Below are 19,254 nucleotides of genomic sequence, written 5' to 3'. Positions count from 1 at the left end.
AATTTTTATTGCAAAGAACTGTAAAGCCAAACTTTTTGTGATTACAATAAAATGATTTAAAAGATTTTAGGAAACAAAATTATTGTTTTATTTGAAGTTTGAAGCTTTTTAAATGCTTAACGTTTATTATGGTGGTAGCACTAAAAACGGCACATTTTTATCATGGCAATTAGCAATCGTCGGTCGGCTGTCACTGTCAAATCTGTGTCAAACAAAATAACCCACGTTGGTTTGTTATTTTATTACTGAAAAGAGTGTTATTTCTTAATTAATTTATTTAATTCTGTGATATACCAACACTAAAAATGGCTGTAAGTATTCTCTATTACTATTTCCTTCTGCTAAGTACAATTTCAGTTTAAAAATTCACATAACCAAAACGTTGTCGAAAAACCTAATAAAATGACCACATTTTCGAAATTTTACAGAAAAAAGGTAAAATTAAGATCAGTAAGGTGAAGAGGAACAACCAGACGACGAATAAGATGAGGAAGAAGGGTCAGTTAAAGCTGCAGAGGCACAGAACTCATGTGCAAAAACAGAAGCAACCTAACCAGCAACCGCAGATAGAGTACAGCAGTGAGAGCGAGCCTTCTGGCGATGAGTTCGGAGACATGCTGGATGATGAGGAGCAGCAGTACCTCATGAGCCGGCTCTCCAAGCAGCCGTCGTTACTCGCCAATGTGCCAGAGAATGAGAAGCAGAACAAAAGGTGAGCAACAGGCTACAAATGTCTCAGTTTTGTATTTTACATTTTCAAAAGTGGTTTATGTTAATCCATACGCTTATACAAAGGCACCCCTATGTAAGAAGTCATTTATACAGAAACATACATTAACAATGGTAAATAAACCAATACATATTCCATGGCCTACCTGTATGTACCTTAATCTACTCTAATTCTGTTATATACTAAATGTTTGTTTTCTAGGTCACGAAAACGCAAGAAAGAGAAAAAAGAAAAGTTCCCCAAGAAAAAACCAGCAAGTGACAGTGGGGCAGACAGCGAGGAGTTGTCAGACAGCGATGAGTCAGACAGTGAGGTGGAAGAGAAGTATGAAAAGGAGCAGGCTGAGAGGCCCGTCAAGAAGATGAGGCCACTATTGCCTATTAAAACTAAGGAGGGATTGCAAGAGAGGGCGGAGGAATGTGAAGGTTAGATTGGGGTTTAAAAATGGAGGCCTTTCTTGCTGTCTTCAGAATTATAATAATTAGAATTATTGTATCGAAAACTGTTCTGTAGGTACTCTTCATCCTCCTACACTTTTTATTAGGTGAAAAAAAGAATATTGCAATGTAATGATAACCAAGTTCAAGTTACCTCTTATAAATAAATAAAAGTATAATTATGCAGACTGTTAAAAGCATATATTATTCTTTAGGAAGTCATAATGTAATTGCAAGTCTCTTAAGTATTGTTATATTAGTTAAAACCATAATTTTAAACCTGACATTGATTTTTTAGATACTGATTCAGAATCGGAAGAAGAATCAAAACCCCCTCCAAAAAGAAGCAAACAGACGGACCAGCAATCTGACGATGAAGCCAGCTCAGACTCCGGCATGGAAGGTACTGAGGAAGATGAGACACCAGCACCTGATGGTGAGGAGAAGGTGGTGACCGCTGTGGAGCTGATGGCAGCTAGGAGGGATAAGCTGCAGCATGATAAGTTGAGGATAGGAGCGTTATGCTCTTCGTTGCTTGAGAGTCCTGAGAAGAAGGTGAGAACTTTTTTGAATATTACCATTGTGTTATTGCTCAAACTTTTTGAAGATAAAATACATTTTGAAGAAAATTATGAAGGTGAGCTTAACCCAGAATTGGGATTTCTAACAATTATCCTTATTGTATTCTTTAGTTATATGTGTTTTTCAGTAAAATTAACAAAAAAATAATACATGAATTAGAAAAGCATTTTTTGTGTGGTCAAACTGCCAGCAGACATAGTTCTGATCATAAGTTGTTTTCAAAAGCTGAGCCATAGATTCTAAACAGCATTTAATAGAATACTTTTTATACCAGTAATTTTTATCCAAAGCTTATAGCCTTATATATATACACCATTTGTTTATTTCCAGCTCAAAAACCTATTCCCTATCCTGTACTTAATGGAAGAGAAGCTAAAGGATGGCTCATTGAACCTGCACTCTATTCGCAAACTGGCTACCGTGTCTGCCTTCGAAGTCTTCAAGGATATACTGCCAGAGTACATGATCAGGCACCAGGATTACTCCAATATTAAATGTAAGTAAAATAAATACGAAATTTTTAAATTAAACTGGTTCTGCTATTGCTTTTATAATATTATTCAGAACAATGATGTATGTACTGTAATAGGCTCTATGATATGCAGACAACCCTTATTTATTTGTGACGTTACACTTTTTCTGCTTTTTTATACTCCTCATATAAGCTCTATAATGTACTCCCCTTAATATTTCCTTTTGTGCTATTCCTATGTACCTTGTATCATCCCTTATGGGCTTACCATTTGTACTCCTCTCTAATGTACTACCCTTGTGTACTTCCTTATATACTCGCCCTGTACATTCCCTCACGTATTTCCTGAAGTACCTTTTCTGCCATATTGGATAGACATGCTCACGTCTTTTTTGAAGGGGCCACACAAAAGTGTCAGTGAAAAAAATATGAAATATGTACTCTTGCTAGTGTAGAATTATACTAACCCGCATATATTTTATTTTGACAGTAAAGAAAGACACGCTAGCGTTATACAAATACGAAAAGGAGTTGTTAGAGTTCTACAAGAGATATCTGCAGCGACTCGAGAAGGCGGCTGGCGTGCTGCGACGGAAGAAAGGAGATACCAGGTATAGCTTGTTTAATGATTTTCTAGATGCAATATTGAGTTGTAATCCCGCGGTTGCACTGGTGTCCTGTGGAAATAATATAGCCTTTGTTACTCAGGGATACTATAGCTTCCCAACAGCGAAATATTTTTTTTTATTGGTTCAGTAGTTTCGGATCCCTTAGGGTAGGGTACCAGCAAAAAATCTTACCTCTTTTTTATATTAGTATAGATAACTGTGCTTAAAATCTGCAATTATTTTAGATGTTTACAGTGTAGATTTTTTATTTATCTTTTTCTTAACTAAATCTATCCACATTATATCTCCCCAGGAAACTAGACGAGCACACACTAAGCCTAGCCCTAGTCTCCCTGCGCTGCATGTGCGGGCTCCTAGTTGCCAGACCTCACTTCAACTACGCGACCAACATCGCGCAGAGCGTCATACCGCACCTCGACAGCAAGCACGAACCCGCGAGACAAGCTGTGACTCAGTGCTGCACTAGTGTGTTCGCTGAGGATAGTAGGGGCGATGTTACTCTATCTGTAAGTAGTAGTTGGAATACTTTATTCGCCATATGCATAGACTTTTCCCAAAAATTTTGGGTTCATTGACAGACAGAAAATTGAAAGACTGGAGTCTAACCTAATGGAAATGGGTACTAGTATGCCACTTGGACCAACTGCCTATCGGACCTCCTCAACCCAGTTACCCGGACAACCCAATACCTGTTGGTTAGTCTGTCTGCAGGTGTCGGTAGTCAAAAAAATACTGTGAAAGCATAATATGGCAAGACAGTCTATCGTGACATCTGTGTGCCCCATGTTTTGATGAGATCTACTTTTCACTCAACACTTCTAAAAGGATAATTCACAGAATATAGATTGTATCCTTGTACATTAATTGTATTGTATTCTGCTTACTTAATTTTAACATTCATCTTACCTCACTTTCCTTCAATACCCTTCTAAAGTTTAATAATGCTTTTCATCATCCCAGGTAGTACGCCTAATAAACCAGCTAGTAAAGCGTCGAGGCGAGCGCCTGCACCCCACAGCCCTGGACTGTCTGCTGACCCTCAAGATACGAGACGTCGACATGGACGCAGAGGCTGAGATCAAACACAAGAAGAAACAGGATGAAAAGCATAAGAAGAGGATCGTTAACTTGTCTAAGAAGGAGAAGAAGGTAGGACTTACTCCACTATTTCTATTTGCTGCCTTTCTGACCTCCACAACCCAGTTACCTGAGCAACCCAATATCCCTTTGTAAAACTGGATGTCAGTTAGGCCTACAAGAAGACTGGGGCATTGATTAATCGTAATAGATAAGCCCGGGAACAATGATATGCAACGGCTTCGAGTCCTTAGAATTTGAATGTAATAGTCTTTCTAACCAAAGTCATTAATGCGGTGCAATATTAATTTTCCACAAAACAGTTTGCTATTTATCAGCTTCAACAAGTGAAAATCTCAGATGGGAAGATAGGCCCTCGAACTTTCAGCTAGTTCTTGCCACGTTTAATTTTGTACAATACAGTTTATTGATGATATTTATAGCGAGCCAAAAAGCTAAAAGAAGTAGAACGCGAGCTACTAGAGACGCAAGCCACAGAGAGCGAGCTCGCCAGACGCAAGCAACTGACCGAGGTGACGAAGACGGTGTTCCACATCTACTTCCGACTGCTGAAGACTGCGCCGCATTCCAAGTTGCTGGCTTCCGCGCTTAATGGACTTGCTAAGTAAGTTTGTATACTGTATTTTTTTTTTAATTTTTGCTATGCGGAAGCTTAGAATTACTACCTTAATATAATTTAAACAATCTTTAGAATTTTGTGAAAATTGCAAGTTTTATTATTTTTTGAAAAGCATATTTTTTCCAATTTATTAACGCTCAATCTTTCTCCGTATGAGATAAAAAAAACTGTAACAGATTGTTTTTTAGCTTCCCAGAAAGGAGAGTTTATTAATTTGTATGTGTGAATTTTTTCCTCTTTCCTGTAGTTTTTAACTTGGTTCACTTATTTGATTTCACTAAACATTTGTTATTGACTGCACTATGACCCACAGGATCAATTTACATACAATGACAAAAATATTATTATTAAACTTACTTATTTATTAAACTTAAAACGTTACATCTTCTTAAACTTTTACACATTTTATTTTTATTTAACCAATAACCATATTCCAGATTCACCCACGTAATAAACCTAGAGTACTACTCCGACTTAGTAGCCATCCTGGGCACACTCATCACGGACGAGGTGCTAGACGGTCACTCGCGGCTGCTGTGCGTGAGGACCGTGCTGTGTGTGCTCGCGGGCGCGGGGGATGCTCTTAATGTGGATCCTGCTAAATTCCACGCTTATCTGTATACTTGTATGCTGGGGGCTCATGCTGGTAAGATATTGTTGCAATAAATGTACCCTATCTGAGCTATAAAAGTATCTCTCTATGTTACATAATCTCCTAAACAGATAAAAAGTTAAGCAGCATCATTAGGCAGCATCCTAAACAGGTTTACACTTGGATAACAAGTACATATAGGTTAACGTTTATTATATTATATGATTCCATAAGTAAATCATGATGTAGGTAGATGTTTCTGTCTATGGCACTGCGGTTCTTAAATTGATAAACCAATTTGAATATATGTATGAGTATATGTTTTAAAATTTGATTGCATATTTTCAGCGATTGACCCGCATTGAGCAAGCGTGGTGATTATTGCTCAATCCTTCTCTGTGTGAGAGGAGGCCTGTGCCCAGCAGTGGGACGATAAAAAGGCTGTTACAAAAAAAAAAAAAATTTTCAGCGATAGTACATGAATTTTATCAAAATCGACTTAACGTCCTACAGTTATTGTGTTTGTTGAATTTAGACATGAATTTTAAACAAACCTACATTGGTCCTATTAATTCCAGGTAAATCACACGGCGACGCGAAGATAATGCTAGAGGCGGTGACGCAGATCTGCGCCCGCGCACGTCGCGTGTCGGCCGGCGTGCTGCAGGGCTTCGCCAAGCGCCTCGCCACGCTCGCGCCGCAGTTACAGCATAATGGAGCCCTAGCTTGTCTCGCGTTACTGCATCAACTTGCTCAGGTAAATTACATATGATAAAATGCACAGCTGAAATTACTAGGGCCTATTTTCACCTACGACATAAACGTCCGAGTACGTCTCTTAAAAGAACTGTTTAAAAATTTGTAAACAGTTATAACAGTGTACTAGGTCCTAACACTAGTAAAAATTCAAACTTGTGAGGTGTGAAATCTGCCATTGTACATTTTACTAGATCAATTCCACGGTTACATATTGAGGGAACTATACTCCCAGGTAAAATTTAACCTATGACACCTTTGTAGTAACTTTTGCTGAAAGAATTTTAAAATTATTTCATTACATACAAAGTTAACATGACTAACTTGACCTCTCTCCCACAGCAAAGCAAAGCCGTGTCAACGCTTCTCGAGGCAGACAACGAGGCGGGCGGCTCAGGTCGCTTCGACCCCCTCTCCCCCTCCCCCGAGCACTGCAACGCTCACGCCGCCCTACCCACCGAGCTGTGCACACTGCGCAGACACTATCACCCCACTGTGCGGGCAGCCGCTACCGACGTGTTGAAGGGGAACTTGATACAGGACCTGCATAAAATGTAAGTTAGGGTGCATATACACGGTGCAAGTAGCTCCATGTTGAGGCACATGCGCAGGTTACATGCATTAAAACGTACGGGTCCAGCGACTCGCGCATGTACTAAAACAAAACAGCCACCCGCGTGCTCTTGTCACTTGCGCATGGTAACTTGCTCCAGCTACATGCACTGTTTGACGCAGTTTGGAAAGTTAGTTGCTAATGACTTAACGATGGCTAAATTGTGAATATTGCAATGTTCACGCGGCTCTGCCGCCATGCTGAAAAAAACTGCAAATTGTAAATGAGCACTCTCCTAGACAAAATTATTGATCATGAAAATTAAAACCATCGAATTCTCCTCTTCACGTTTCACAACACGTAAATAATGATTCTTTCTTATTTCTCAGGACACCATCTCAAATATTCAAAGTGTACGACGGATCTGAGATGGCATTCAAGCCAGCCGTGCCGCCGCCCAAGAAATCCGACTCCAAGAAAACTTCTACCACACATGGTTGGGCGCAACCAGACTTCAAAGAAATGTGTCAAGCGGTCGAAAGTAGTGTACAAATGGATATCAACAAAAGATGATCTAATAAATCTCTTTTGTTAAGATTAAAGTAATTTTATTATCTTATACATAATACCTTTAGATAGTTGACATCATTTTAATGACATAAAAACTTTGATTACATAATGAAAATCATAAACGTACCTACATTAATTATTTACATATTGTAGTCACAATAAGCGCCCGCGCATACAATTCTGCAATATTGTGTTCACTGAAAACTGTATTCACACGACAAATATATCAATATTAACCTTTTTAGCACGCTACTTAGAAATAGTTTTCCATACGGATGAAACCGCGTTCTGAAACTAACCCCTGTCAAATCAAAGAGCTACCTTTACCTTGAAAATCAGTGGTACATTACTTATTTCATGTTATTTTTATTGTAAAAAAACTGTGTCTTTACCTAAAATGAATATAATGGGATTTAGAAACAGTAATTATAACATGAATATGTACTACATTATTGGTTCAATTTATCGTTCCACTGTTGCAGGTTATTCGTAATAAGTTTGACTCTCTTGTCTCGCGCCGACTCTAACAGACGTTTAGACTCAGCGCGCTGGACCTCGATGTACTCTTGTAGTGCCGTCAAGTTTTTGGTCCATCTGCAAACAAACGACGAAATATTTAGAGCCGTTCCAATATAATTCTACCACTCACTTTTGTAAATTGCTGCGACGGACATTTTTTTAAGAAAGACTTAATAATTTTTGAATAGTAAAATTTTAGGGTTAGACACGAGTACATACAAGATTTATATGTAAGGTTACGTAAATATAACGTGGTTGCAGTAAAATATAGAAAATTACATAGGTAACAACAGAGAGCACTTTTAAAAAATATACATAATTATGTGATATTCTCCAAGATAATCTGTCAGTGAACATTTTCGGCAGTCGTTACGGGTAGTCAGAAGCCAATAAGTCTGGCAACCAATCATACCATAGTTGCGTTACCCGGGTAACTGAGTTAAGGAGCAGTAGTTCCTTGTAAAATACTAGTATTTAGCTGCATCCAGTTAGACTGAAAGCCGACGAAATAGTTGGGAAAAGGTTCGGAAGATGATGACGACATTCTCCAAGAACACATGCTGTCTGTCTGATGGATTTAAAAATACATGTTATTAGTAGTTAAAACGACTAACTTTTGATGCTGTTCCTCCCAAAACACTCGCTCTGACTCCGCCGCAGCGTGTATCTCAGCACGTTGCCGCAGCTCATCAGCTGCAGCACGCAGACGGCTCAGCTCTGCGGCCGCAGAGGCGGCTGCCTGCGCCTCTGCGCTGCGCTCGCTGTCCAGAGCAGATTGTGTGCGGGACACTGAGCTGCGTATCTCGTGTAGAGCTGCGCGGGTTTCATCCTGTGTAAAATAGGTGAAGGTTATTTATTTGTGTTGTAATTAGTTACTTTCTACATAGATTTAAAAATGACTTGCTCTTCGCTATTCATTATTTATTTATTAGACAAAGGACACCGACAGCTTCTGTGTATTTATTAACAAAAATGAAGGTTGTAATGAGTAAAGGTTTTAATTTAATATCACTAAAAATTGAAAATGACTAGACCAATTTAGTTTATTTTGGTTTTAAATTGTTTGTAAAGGTTCAGGGAAAGTTAACGGAACGAAGTTTGGTCAACCAGCTAGTGCAGTCATCATATTCCGAGCTTTTATTCAACTATGTTGGGATCGGCTTTTATGTTGAGGGAGGCACACAGCTAGCACGGTACATAATATAATGAGTACAAAATACAGTACAGACCAGTAGTGCAGCTCGTTTCCTAGCAAGCGCAGTTCTCTCCCGCGCGTGGTCTGCGCGGCGCTGCGCCAGCGTGGCGGCCAGGCTGCGTAACTCCGCCAGCCCGCCCGACACACGCTCCGCACATGACACTGACATTAGATCTCTGCAAATTATACAATTCAATTATACATAGGTATCTACAATAATTATTATATACATACCGTTCGCGATATACTCAGAAGTTATAGAAAAAATTGCAAACTGTAAATATATGTTAGTTATATAATTTTATTGTTATGTACGATATATGTGCCTTTGTATTTTCATGGGCCCTAGTTTCCTGAAATAAAGGAATAATTAAAAATAAATAATTAAGTGTATGTAGAATGGCCTCCGATCGTTGCAGTGCCTAACGATTATGTTTTGTCGCCAACAATAATTTCTACTTAAAAATACATTTTCAAAATGTCTCCAAGTAGGTAGAATGTTCATTGTAATTTTTAACAACCAAACAGCTCAGTATTTTTGCCTCTGTATATCCACATCCATCCAATTAAATAGAAACCAACTTCAACCAAGTACTATTTTCTAATATCTTAAGCTAGCTGTACCATTTGAAATGTTATAGTCCATCATAAGACAAAACATGAGTTGATACTACTCATTCTAAGACCTAAGCTTTATACCATGTTTCACAAAATAAAGTATCTTTATCTGTAAGAAAAAAACTAGGCAAATGATACTTACTTCTCGTCAATAGCAAGGTGTGCGAGATGTGGGAACTGCGCAGACAGGTGGATCAAACCCTGCTTGTATTCCAAGCAGCTGTCCAGGGACTTCTTCTGCCACAGTGCTAGTTCTGTCTCCTTGCTTAACAGCATCTGGAGAATTAATTAAACACATAAAAATTGCTGTTATTGACAGTTTCATTTGCTTCCAGTGGAAACTACTACCCATACAATAAGAATAAGAATTATTTATTTGCCAATAATGTAGGTATACCTAAAGAGAAGAGCCTATATTATATCTATAAACCCATAGATATGACTCAGAGATGTTTTCCTTCACCACATATTTTCAGGAAACCTGGTCTTTAAAATTCTCAAAATGTTAATCCATCTTGAGTAAGTGTTCAGTCCCTCTCTGTATGAGGAGAGGCCTGTGTCTTGTAGTTGGAAAGTAAAAGGCTGATGATGATCTTACCTTCCCGATCTGTTCAGCGAGAGATCTCTTGGAGTCCTGCACCCGCAGCGCGTAGTCCACTTCGTCCAGCAGCTTGGTGCGATCCTCCACGCTCATCGTCTGACTCTCTAGCTCCTGTTTCAGTTGCTGGCTCTCTGTGCTGTTGGGTAAATAATGATGTGTTTATAAGCTATGGGTCTTAAATCATAACAATAATTCATGCAGATGTAGAAATGTTTAAACTAAAAAAACATGATTTTTCATTGAATCGTGGGCAACAACATTAATATACTGAATCTATCAATTCATTTGGAATATCAATATATTTTTAAAGGGAATATTTTTACTATGAAACTTTACATGATGTGTAAATAAAAATTCCACTGTTGTGTGTGTTTTATCTGGTCTATTTGTTCAACAAACCGTAATAACGTGTGCATGAACACAATATGTTAGTTATAGACTTGCGTTGTTGCTTACATATTTTGTTGATAGAACCTCGTCATAATGTACACAATTTCCTCATAATCTACACCATACAGAGACAGAAGTAATACTCACGTAGCCCTCTCAATCTCCTGCTCCACATGTTTGATATTCTCGTTCAAATCCTTCCTGAGCACACACAGCTCGTCGTACCGAACACGATCAGCTCTACGCTCGGAGCGCTGCGCCTTCAGCGCCGACAGCAGCGTCTCACGCCGCTCCGAGCGCCGGGCTTCATCCGCCCGGGCTGCCGCCTCCACTTCGTCTTCCAGAACTGTTTCGTATTCTAGGGGGAAAGGAGAATAAAGTCAAAATCGTTTATAATAGTGCTAATTAGATTAGCACTTTTTAACATCAACATTACAAAACACTACACGAGGAACTAACACCAGTGGTGAAAGGGGAGCATTTTGTGGGTAGGACAGCACCCCCAACAGGCAGAAATAAAGTATCATACACTCATACACACATTGTAGTCTCATAAAAAATATAAATCCGGCACTGCACCGTATTATATAGAGTAGTCATTACCAAAAAACTTACTTTTAATGGTCTGCTGCAATTCAACGATCTTTTCTTCGTCATTACCAAGTAGCTCTTTTAAATTCTGCAGATACTCCTCATTTAAGTCATCAAACGGCAGTTCCGGGTCCTGAAATCTATAAACCATAATCATGGTTATTTGTCTATTTTTACTACTAACTGATACCCGTGTTGTCAACCACATCCCGTGAAAACTACATTGCATTGTCGGATAAAATATAGTGTAGCTTCCGAACAGTGAAAGAATTTTTCAGTCGGTTCAGTATTACATATTGCATTTAGGGTACAAAAAAAAATCTTCTTTATAATATTAGCATAGAATAGAAGTATTGATTCCTAGGCAAATGGCTCTTTCTCACAACAAATGGACATTTTTATTGCAAAAAAATTTTAAAACCACATTAGCCATTGAAATAAAAGATGTAAATAATTACCTGATCCAACACTTGCGCACATAGTCTCTGCGCAGCCGGGATAATTCATCTTTGTTTATGTAAATCCAATCGTCCAAAATTGGCCTTTCCTGAAATCAATGCAAGTTATTGGTATTTTTGCTAAGCCTCTCCATAACAACTATATCAACCTAAAGATATAGTAATAACCAAATTACCAAAAAAAAATGTATTATGTTCTTTAAGAAATCATGAAACTACTAAAAATCAGCACTTTTTATAAGTTACAAAAATATATAAAGACAGTCTAGAAATTCATACTGTTTGTAGAGGTCTAGTGAAGGTCTAAACTGCATGAAGATTGTTGGGTCAGCTAGTAAAATAAATAGACATATATACTCACAATATGGTTGACAAGATCCAGCAGATACGCGATAAGAGCCAGTGCATGCGGGAACGCGTGCAGAGTGTTGACGGTCTTCAGCCAGGACTTGGACACAGTGCCCGGGTATAACGCACGCTTCGACAAGTGAGGGAGCTAAAGAAAACATAAAAAGTAACTTATTAGTAGGCTGATAATCAGCACTTTTCATAGGTCAAATTTACAAAAGATAGCACTGAAAACGCCCGCCCCTTCCTATGTGTTTTTGCTGGGATGAAGTGGCGGAACAGACTTCCCAGCAATACAATTCTGCCTGTATGCTGCAGAGAAAGTATAGACAGTTATTTATTACTGCTTGTTACTGTGAGTCTGACTCTGTATGCAATATTTTTTTTCTTCCATTTCTCTCTGTGAGATGTCAAACTAACATCTCTTTCTTCTTATTCATGACTCCCTTCAGGCAGTTGATCTATCATCAGCCAGTCAATCCTTCCTTCCTTCCTTAGTCTACCTCTGCCTCTCCAGCCTTCCACATTCATTCTTAACACAGTCTTTTATCCACGTGCAGGAAATAATAACGCTTTTATTGAAAGTGCTTGTATTAAGTATTTCTATAAAGTGACTGTAATAGTGTTTTTTCGTAAAAGGGCTCATAATAATTATTCCATTACAACTTTAATTTTAAATTCTTCTACCTTGGTAACATAATTATCAGTGTTAAGCTTAGCATCTCCAGTGATGCCTGACAACAACGCCGAGGTTATTTCCACAAATCTGGCGATGGTGAGCGGGCGTATGAGGGCGGCGGCCGGGCCTGCGCCCCCCGCACGTGCAGCCAGGGCTTCGCCTACGCGCCCGCACTCCGAGCGCTGCCAAGCTACAGCTGAGATAGGCCTATAGGATAAAATTTATTTTTATTGGTAACTTTCCATAGAGAGAATAGTTTTAAATTAATTCTTAGGGGAATAAAACTACTTTTCTGATCCTCTACCAGTTGAAACCTTTTTGATTCTTGTCGAGTCTTTTTAATTTAACTATACATACCTCTGATCTTTGATGGTAACAAATGCCAGTGCTCTATCCAAAGATGTTTGCCAGTTACGACTAGCCCGATCCTCTGATGGAGTCCTCTGTAAAATCACAAACAAACTTATATTCTTCAATCCCTCGTCTAACTGAAAATATTAACAAAATGATGTAGTTTACTTACAACAGGCGTAGTGGTTGGTCTGCCAGCATAATTACTGGTCCTCAGAGGTGTCATAGAAGACTGGCCGAACCTGTCTCCTTGCTGGGACCGAGATCTCTGTAAAAATTGTTATAGTTAATGTATATATCTTTTTAGATTTAACAAGTGAATTCTCAAGTTGTTTAATGCACAAATAAATAGTAATTTCTTTGTGGATCTATACATAAGTATAAACCTGGACAATAATGTACAACCATATTCACAGATTCAACATAAAAAATTACTATAAAATGTACGACTTACTCCATTCAAAGGTATCTTAGTAGCAGAAGCCTCTCTACTCAGTCTGCCGACTCCAAATGTCCCTCTAGCGGGCTCCGCACTGCTGGACCGATGCCCCGCAGCACTAGGCCTCCGCGCCTCCGTGGACAAGCGGTCCGTGGAGCCCGGACGACGCGGCTTGGGCAGTAACGAGACTTTGCCCTCAAGTCTGTTGATGTCGTTTTAAAAGTTGTTATTGTTGAAAGATTTCAGTGTTTAGAAATGTTTTGTGGTAATTACTGAAGCTAAGGCATGGAATTTTAGTAAATATATTCTTGTTATATACATAGGACATTCTCAAAATGTTTTGTGATTAAAACAAAAAGCAGCTTACCTCGATTTTCGGAGTACACTGGACTGACCGGGTATATATCTATTCGGATTCATACTTAATGAGAGAAAACAAGTAACTTATAGAATTTATTTCACTTTAGACACAACAAATTCACAAATAAATAGAGAAATTAATGCGATCGTTTCGTTTAATTTTCAAATTTCAAAACACAATTCACAAACAGAAAATATCTGCCACAGATAATATATGAAGTAACGAACGGTACAAAGTTATTGATGCGTTCATAAATAAAATAGGTATTGCACAAAAACGAACCTTCTTTTCATTGATTTAATCTTATATAGACTAATTCTTGAAAAGTTCACCGTTTAGTACTTTTTCTGTTTCTAAAACTAATTGCGGGAACGTTGGATCCAACAAACACAATTTTACGAAATTGCTCAAGGTTGCCGTTGACGGCAAATTGGAAGTATTTGTTTTCTCTGGAAATATCAATAGCAAGATAGAATCACTGTAGTTTTATTCCACAATCTAACAAAATACAACTTAAAAGTCAATCCTACAAACATCCTTGAATCTTTAAGAATTATTTATTGGGAAACATCACCATTCAGTCTTAGTAGCTTGTAGACTACCAAAAATAAAAATATAAACTACCGAATCTTTAATTGCACTTACCCTTATTTTCTAATGCTAATTTTAGGACTTCATCAACGTTTCGGTATTTAACATCGATATTGTGATTCACCTGATGATTGTAGTGTATCACAGGAAAATGTTTACTTAATCTCTGAAGGCATTGTGGCGCGTCATATTTTATTTGAAACTTTATTTTCCTTATCTGAAGAATAAAATGTTATATGTATCTAACTGGCTAACTTTATTAGTGTACTGGTAGCTAGAAAAAACCTGAAGATGCTCTTAAGCTGAAACATTTTCGTTCTGGTGCACATTTTTGTGAAATTATTAAGTACAAAACAATCTAGGGAAACTTACTTCTTTACTAGAATGGCTAATAATTAAGATCAGTATATCTTCTTTATAAATCCCTTTTATTTTATTATGCATGTTAAATGATTCTAATATCTTTGTTTCAGCTGTAACTAAAAGTTGATCGTAGTGTATACGCAAGAGCGGGTTCGATACTTTAGAATCGTATTTTGTCCAACTCCCTCTCCATAGCATTAGTTTATCGATTGAGGCGGACCACGAATCTGAAATATGTTTATCAATACAGATTCACAACTTCAATCTTTTAAACTATGAAACTATTTTACTTGTCTTGGACTTACTCGACTTGGAGACAGGATTCATATTCATTTTTGTATATAAATTAATTTTGAAAGTTTTTGGTGTAGGTTTAACAGTTTCGAGTTTTTGAGTTTCCCGCGTTTTCCTAATTTTTTTTTAAATTATATTGTGCCATGATTTCTTTTCAGTCTATCGTCAAAAAGTTTTGAAGTAAAAAACTTCAATGCTGAACGCAACCAAATCTGATTACAACAGTTCCAGGAAGGAATTTTCTCATATTTTAAAACTTTCTTTCTCCTCACATCTTTTTTCTATCGAAGAGAATTTGTAAACCCTTGGGGCCTTACTACAAAAACTTTAAACCCTGTTTTACACTTGTCTAATAAAATTTTGGCTGCAAAATGAACCATATGTCAACGTCATAATTTGACATTTTTTTAGACAAGGCATAAACTGACGTTTAAAAGTTTTTGTGGTAAGACGGTTGGAAGTTTGTCTCGTTTCATCATGCTTAGAATGGCGGTGTGTACACTTCGCTCTGAAAATGACAACTTGTCATGTTAGACTGTCAGACGGATTGAATTTGACAGATCAACAATTTAGGAAATTGGTGACACCTACAAAAATAAAGATTTTTCATGAATTTTAGGTGAAAACTGCGTCATTTACGTTTCTAATCCAGAATGTCAGCAGGAACTTACTATTTCGTCATCGTCGGGCACTCCGACAACCCAATATTTGAAATGGATTTCATACCAGTCACTAAAGAACCCAAGGTATTCATTCTACTTTATGTGGTGTTACTTCTTGATATAAAATCTTATTTATCAATTGTCCAAAGTGATTGGAGAGCCCGCCTTTCTCAATATCCCTAGATTCACTAACATACATTAAAGTATGCCTATAATTGTGTCTCTACCATTCTGTTTTGCAGAAAGAAGACAACAGACACTTGAATCAATTCATAGCCCATGCAGCACTGGATTTAGTAGACGAACACATGTGGAAGGTCACCAACACATACCTGAAGTCAGTGGACAAGTTCAACCAGTGGTTTGTCTCAGCATTTGTGACTGCGAGCCAGGTAGGCATTCATAACTTGGGTCTTCTAACCATTTTATAGCTTGAATTATGTAAAGCAACAAATAAGATATTAACTGTGGAGACTACTAGACTGTAGGGCACTAACTGTGGGTTGCAGTATATACCTATATCAATAACTGGTCATCAAATCCTCAATTGGACCAATGTGCACCATGGATTATGGTTTGGGTTTTGTCATAATATAAAATATATATTTGACAAAACCCAAATATATTTACAAAGTCCAACCCTCCTTTATAGATGTCTAGTGTTTGAAAGTGATAATAGTTTGGCAATTTTTAGGGTTCCGTACCTCAAAAGGAAAAAACGGAACCCTTATAGGATCACTTTGTTTGGTATTGGTTTAATAATATGCTACCAAAATAAACATAATTCTTTTGCAGATGAGGTTTATAATGGTCCATGATGCTCGCAATGAGGACAATATCAAGAACTTCTTCACAGATGTTTACGAAGCTTATATCAAATTGATGCTGAACCCCTTTTACAAGGAAGACACGCTCATAACACTGCCAGCTTTTGAAAAGAAAGTCCAGTTTCTAGGCAAGAAGTATCTAACATAAGTAACTTTAGTCTATAGTTTAATGTGTATTTATTTAAAATAGAATATTGTATAATCTGTTATATAAGGGAAACTGATAAGTCTACAGAGAATATTACAGGAAAGTTGCTATGTTGCTGCTGTCTAGTCTGTACCATACTATGTTGGTTTTGGCTTCCAGTCTCACTGGTTGCAGCAACTCCTCATCTGACCTCAACCTGGTATAAGCCAGACTAAAATATCAATAAGCAGCAGCCGGTTATTCAAGCTTTTCTTTCTGAATATGACTCTCATTGTTATGAAGTTGTTGAATGTGCTTATAAAATAATGTAAGTATTATAAATAAAAGATGTAAATATTTCTAATAATAAATTACTTTTGTACCAAAATTGCAGTCACATTTTATTTGGAATTCAGAAAATGAAAGCAAACTACCTAAATATTTAAGAATAAGAAATTTATTTAAATTCTAAATCACAATTTCACTGGTGTGTTCATTAGTACACTTTTCAATAAAATGCATGTCTTACATTATTTAAACATTAAAATATTTCAGGAACATGCCTGGTATTCAAGCTGCTACATAATCTAGTATTTAGCAGCTAGAAAAGCTAAATTGCAGCCAGATTGGACTTGCTTCTTAATTAGTGAATAATTTCATACTTTGAAATTAAGAGCATGTTATATTAATGGGTAGGAGCAAGCCAAATAAATATTTAACTACTCACATCCACACTCACTAAATGATCAAAAAGCCTATTTTAATAATTCATTCTCAAGTTTCTAAATAACTTAATTTAAAAAATTGCCAAAATTGTATCAATTTGAGACTGGTTTAATAAAAGAGCCTTGTGAAGCAGAAATTAGGGATGGTATAAAAAAATGTACTTTGCAAGTCAAAACTAGCTGCAACCTAACTTTTTAATTAGTCAACAAAAAGGTTGGTCATTTATAACCAGGTTATATATTAGGATTAAATCATAGCCTTAGTCTAATCAATATAATACTGTTTCTCAATACAAATCAGGTAGATCTAGGTCTTCATCAGGAACACTGCCAATTGAGAAATCATCTGAAAATAAAAGTCACAAAATCATTAGTTATGTCCTATAACCCTTTGTATAGAGGATTATAAATATGATGAATAACGAGAGAAGCAGTACACAGGGGGTAGTGTATAATGAATGGTTAACATAGTCAAAGTCAGGATACAAAGGAGTAAATAGGTGTACTATGTAAGGGGAGTCTATCCGGGTGGTACATACACAAGTAGGAAAGCAGGAAGTACGTACTATACTTAGTAAAGGTCATGCATTGTGTTGTGGAGTATGTAAGGGAGTATTAAGTGATTTTATAGAGTATTAGGGAAAGGACATAAGTAGATAGTAAATAAGGAATTTTAATGTAAGAGAGAACATAAGTGAATTAATAAGGGAAGTTCACACAAAATTATGTTCAACACTATATTTTACAAAGTACCTACCTTTAAAGAACTCATCCTGGTAAGAACAGTTGAAGTCCATGCTGTATCTCTTGGTGGCTGGTGGAGGAGTGTTAGGCGGTGAGAACTGCTTCAGGATCTCAGGCTCTGGCATCGGAAGGTAATCAAACACATCCCTATGGTGGTTATCTGTGGATAATTTATAGGAGAAGTAATTTTGATGAAAGATTCCAGATTGATGTTGTCAGAAAAAGCAATATGATTTTTGACCAGGTCAAACAAATTGCTTTAGTTCCTACCCTCAAGTAGAAATTAATATTGAATTACATAAACTTAGGATAAAGAATTTGTGTTTGTACACAGTAAAACCTAGTACAGTGATACTTGATGGACTGTGAAAAGCTCATTAGTAAACATTGCTGCATAAAACCTTTTTAGACATTATCATATACTTACAGAGTTCTGAGACTTGTAGCTAAAATTGCATACCTTAAATTACTTATGCTTGACAAACTTACCATACTTGTATGAGGGTTTGTTAAACTCAATATCTTCGCCACAGAGCTGTTTGTCAGTATTCTCATCGCTGTAGATCATGGAGCCGACATTAACAGCTCTTGGGGTGAAAACATTCCTAACTGGAGTATTCTTCAAAGCCTTCCCTGTGTTACACAGAAAGGACTTCTTAGTCCCTTCAGACTTCTTGACAGGCTCGTTGGGCTTAACCGGGCCTGAAGACACGGTTTTGCCCATATTTTCTGATAAGGAAACAAAAGCTCTGTAACATTTTCTTAGGGTGGGTAGAAGAATTTTGAGCGTGTAAGCGCAAGACGGCTGGCAGGAGCTGGATGCGAGAAGCCGAAAATCGATCTCAGTGGCGTGCACTTGGAGAGGCCTATGTTCAGCAGTGGACTGCGATAGGCTGATGATGATGATGATGATGTAGCTGTTGGTCAGTGGGTCGTCTTAGGGGCGGAGGTTTTGTACCTTTTCAACCTGAATCCTACATTCTTCTGAAGGCTTATAAAGATTCATGTGCATATTTAGTTGAGTAATTAATAAGTTCTTACCAATATTCGATAAAGGTTGGCGCGAAACATTTTTCACCGCCTGCCTGGTGAGGTGGTCGCCGAAAATATCAAACAGCGACTCGGCCATATCGTCAGATAAACTACTTGAATCCTAGTTCAATCACAAAACTGGAAATTATTACAAAACCAGCAAGTTTAGGTGCCCAAACAAATACAATCGGTGAACGACAAACGGTTTTTTGAAATTTTAGTTTTGTATTTTTTAAAGCGGATTCAACTGTCAACAAACATGCAACAGAGCCTTTTGAGATTTAATTTTAGAACAATTTTT

At 37.4% G+C, this 19,254-nt stretch overlaps 4 protein-coding genes and 1 long non-coding RNA gene across 5 annotated transcripts; 2 read left to right on the top strand and 3 right to left on the bottom strand.

The window, feature by feature from the left end:
* Positions 1-153: 153 nt before the first annotated feature.
* Positions 154-7,059, top strand: LOC110376768 (nucleolar complex protein 3 homolog). The gene is made up of 13 exons (XM_064040722.1): positions 154-311; positions 429-712; positions 932-1,155; positions 1,466-1,722; positions 2,080-2,245; positions 2,712-2,832; positions 3,143-3,356; positions 3,811-3,999; positions 4,371-4,552; positions 5,005-5,213; positions 5,738-5,916; positions 6,258-6,469; positions 6,858-7,059. Exons 1-13 carry the CDS (start codon positions 306-308, stop codon positions 7,039-7,041), a joined length of 2,427 nt encoding a protein of 808 aa, XP_063896792.1. The 5' UTR covers positions 154-305; the 3' UTR covers positions 7,042-7,059.
* A 425-nt stretch (positions 7,060-7,484) lies between these two features.
* Positions 7,485-13,761, bottom strand: LOC110376769 (kinetochore protein NDC80 homolog). The gene is made up of 14 exons (XM_049837452.2): positions 13,595-13,761; positions 13,243-13,429; positions 12,961-13,056; positions 12,795-12,880; positions 12,446-12,644; positions 11,772-11,906; positions 11,411-11,499; positions 10,977-11,092; positions 10,509-10,719; positions 9,969-10,107; positions 9,513-9,646; positions 8,787-8,928; positions 8,172-8,386; positions 7,485-7,632 (listed from the first exon to the last, which is right to left on the bottom strand). The coding sequence occupies exons 1-14, from the start codon at positions 13,645-13,647 to the stop codon at positions 7,488-7,490; spliced, it is 1,947 nt and encodes a 648-aa protein (XP_049693409.2). The 5' UTR covers positions 13,648-13,761; the 3' UTR covers positions 7,485-7,487.
* Positions 13,762-13,907: 146 nt separating this feature from the next.
* On the bottom strand, positions 13,908-14,772 carry LOC110376786 (uncharacterized). Its single transcript, XR_010277649.1, has 3 exons — positions 14,552-14,772; positions 14,234-14,396; positions 13,908-14,037 (listed from the first exon to the last, which is right to left on the bottom strand). It is a non-coding gene; the product is annotated as an uncharacterized LOC110376786 (long non-coding RNA).
* Positions 14,773-15,362: 590 nt separating this feature from the next.
* Trs20 (TRAPP subunit 20) lies at positions 15,363-16,840 on the top strand. The gene is made up of 3 exons (XM_021335371.3): positions 15,363-15,582; positions 15,741-15,890; positions 16,294-16,840. Exons 1-3 carry the CDS (start codon positions 15,490-15,492, stop codon positions 16,471-16,473), a joined length of 423 nt encoding a protein of 140 aa, XP_021191046.1. The 5' UTR covers positions 15,363-15,489; the 3' UTR covers positions 16,474-16,840.
* A 351-nt stretch (positions 16,841-17,191) lies between these two features.
* LOC110376764 (uncharacterized) lies at positions 17,192-19,193 on the bottom strand. The gene is made up of 4 exons (XM_049837498.2): positions 18,963-19,193; positions 18,411-18,650; positions 17,935-18,081; positions 17,192-17,523 (listed from the first exon to the last, which is right to left on the bottom strand). The coding sequence occupies exons 1-4, from the start codon at positions 19,048-19,050 to the stop codon at positions 17,465-17,467; spliced, it is 534 nt and encodes a 177-aa protein (XP_049693455.1). The 5' UTR covers positions 19,051-19,193; the 3' UTR covers positions 17,192-17,464.
* Positions 19,194-19,254: the final 61 nt, after the last annotated feature.

The sequence above is a fragment of the Helicoverpa armigera genome, chromosome 23 (assembly GCF_030705265.1).
Source record: "Helicoverpa armigera isolate CAAS_96S chromosome 23, ASM3070526v1, whole genome shotgun sequence".
Lineage (NCBI taxonomy): Eukaryota > Metazoa > Arthropoda > Insecta > Lepidoptera > Noctuidae > Helicoverpa > Helicoverpa armigera.
The sequence above is the reverse complement of the archived record's forward strand: the minus strand, read 5'-3'. Positions and strand labels throughout refer to the sequence as shown.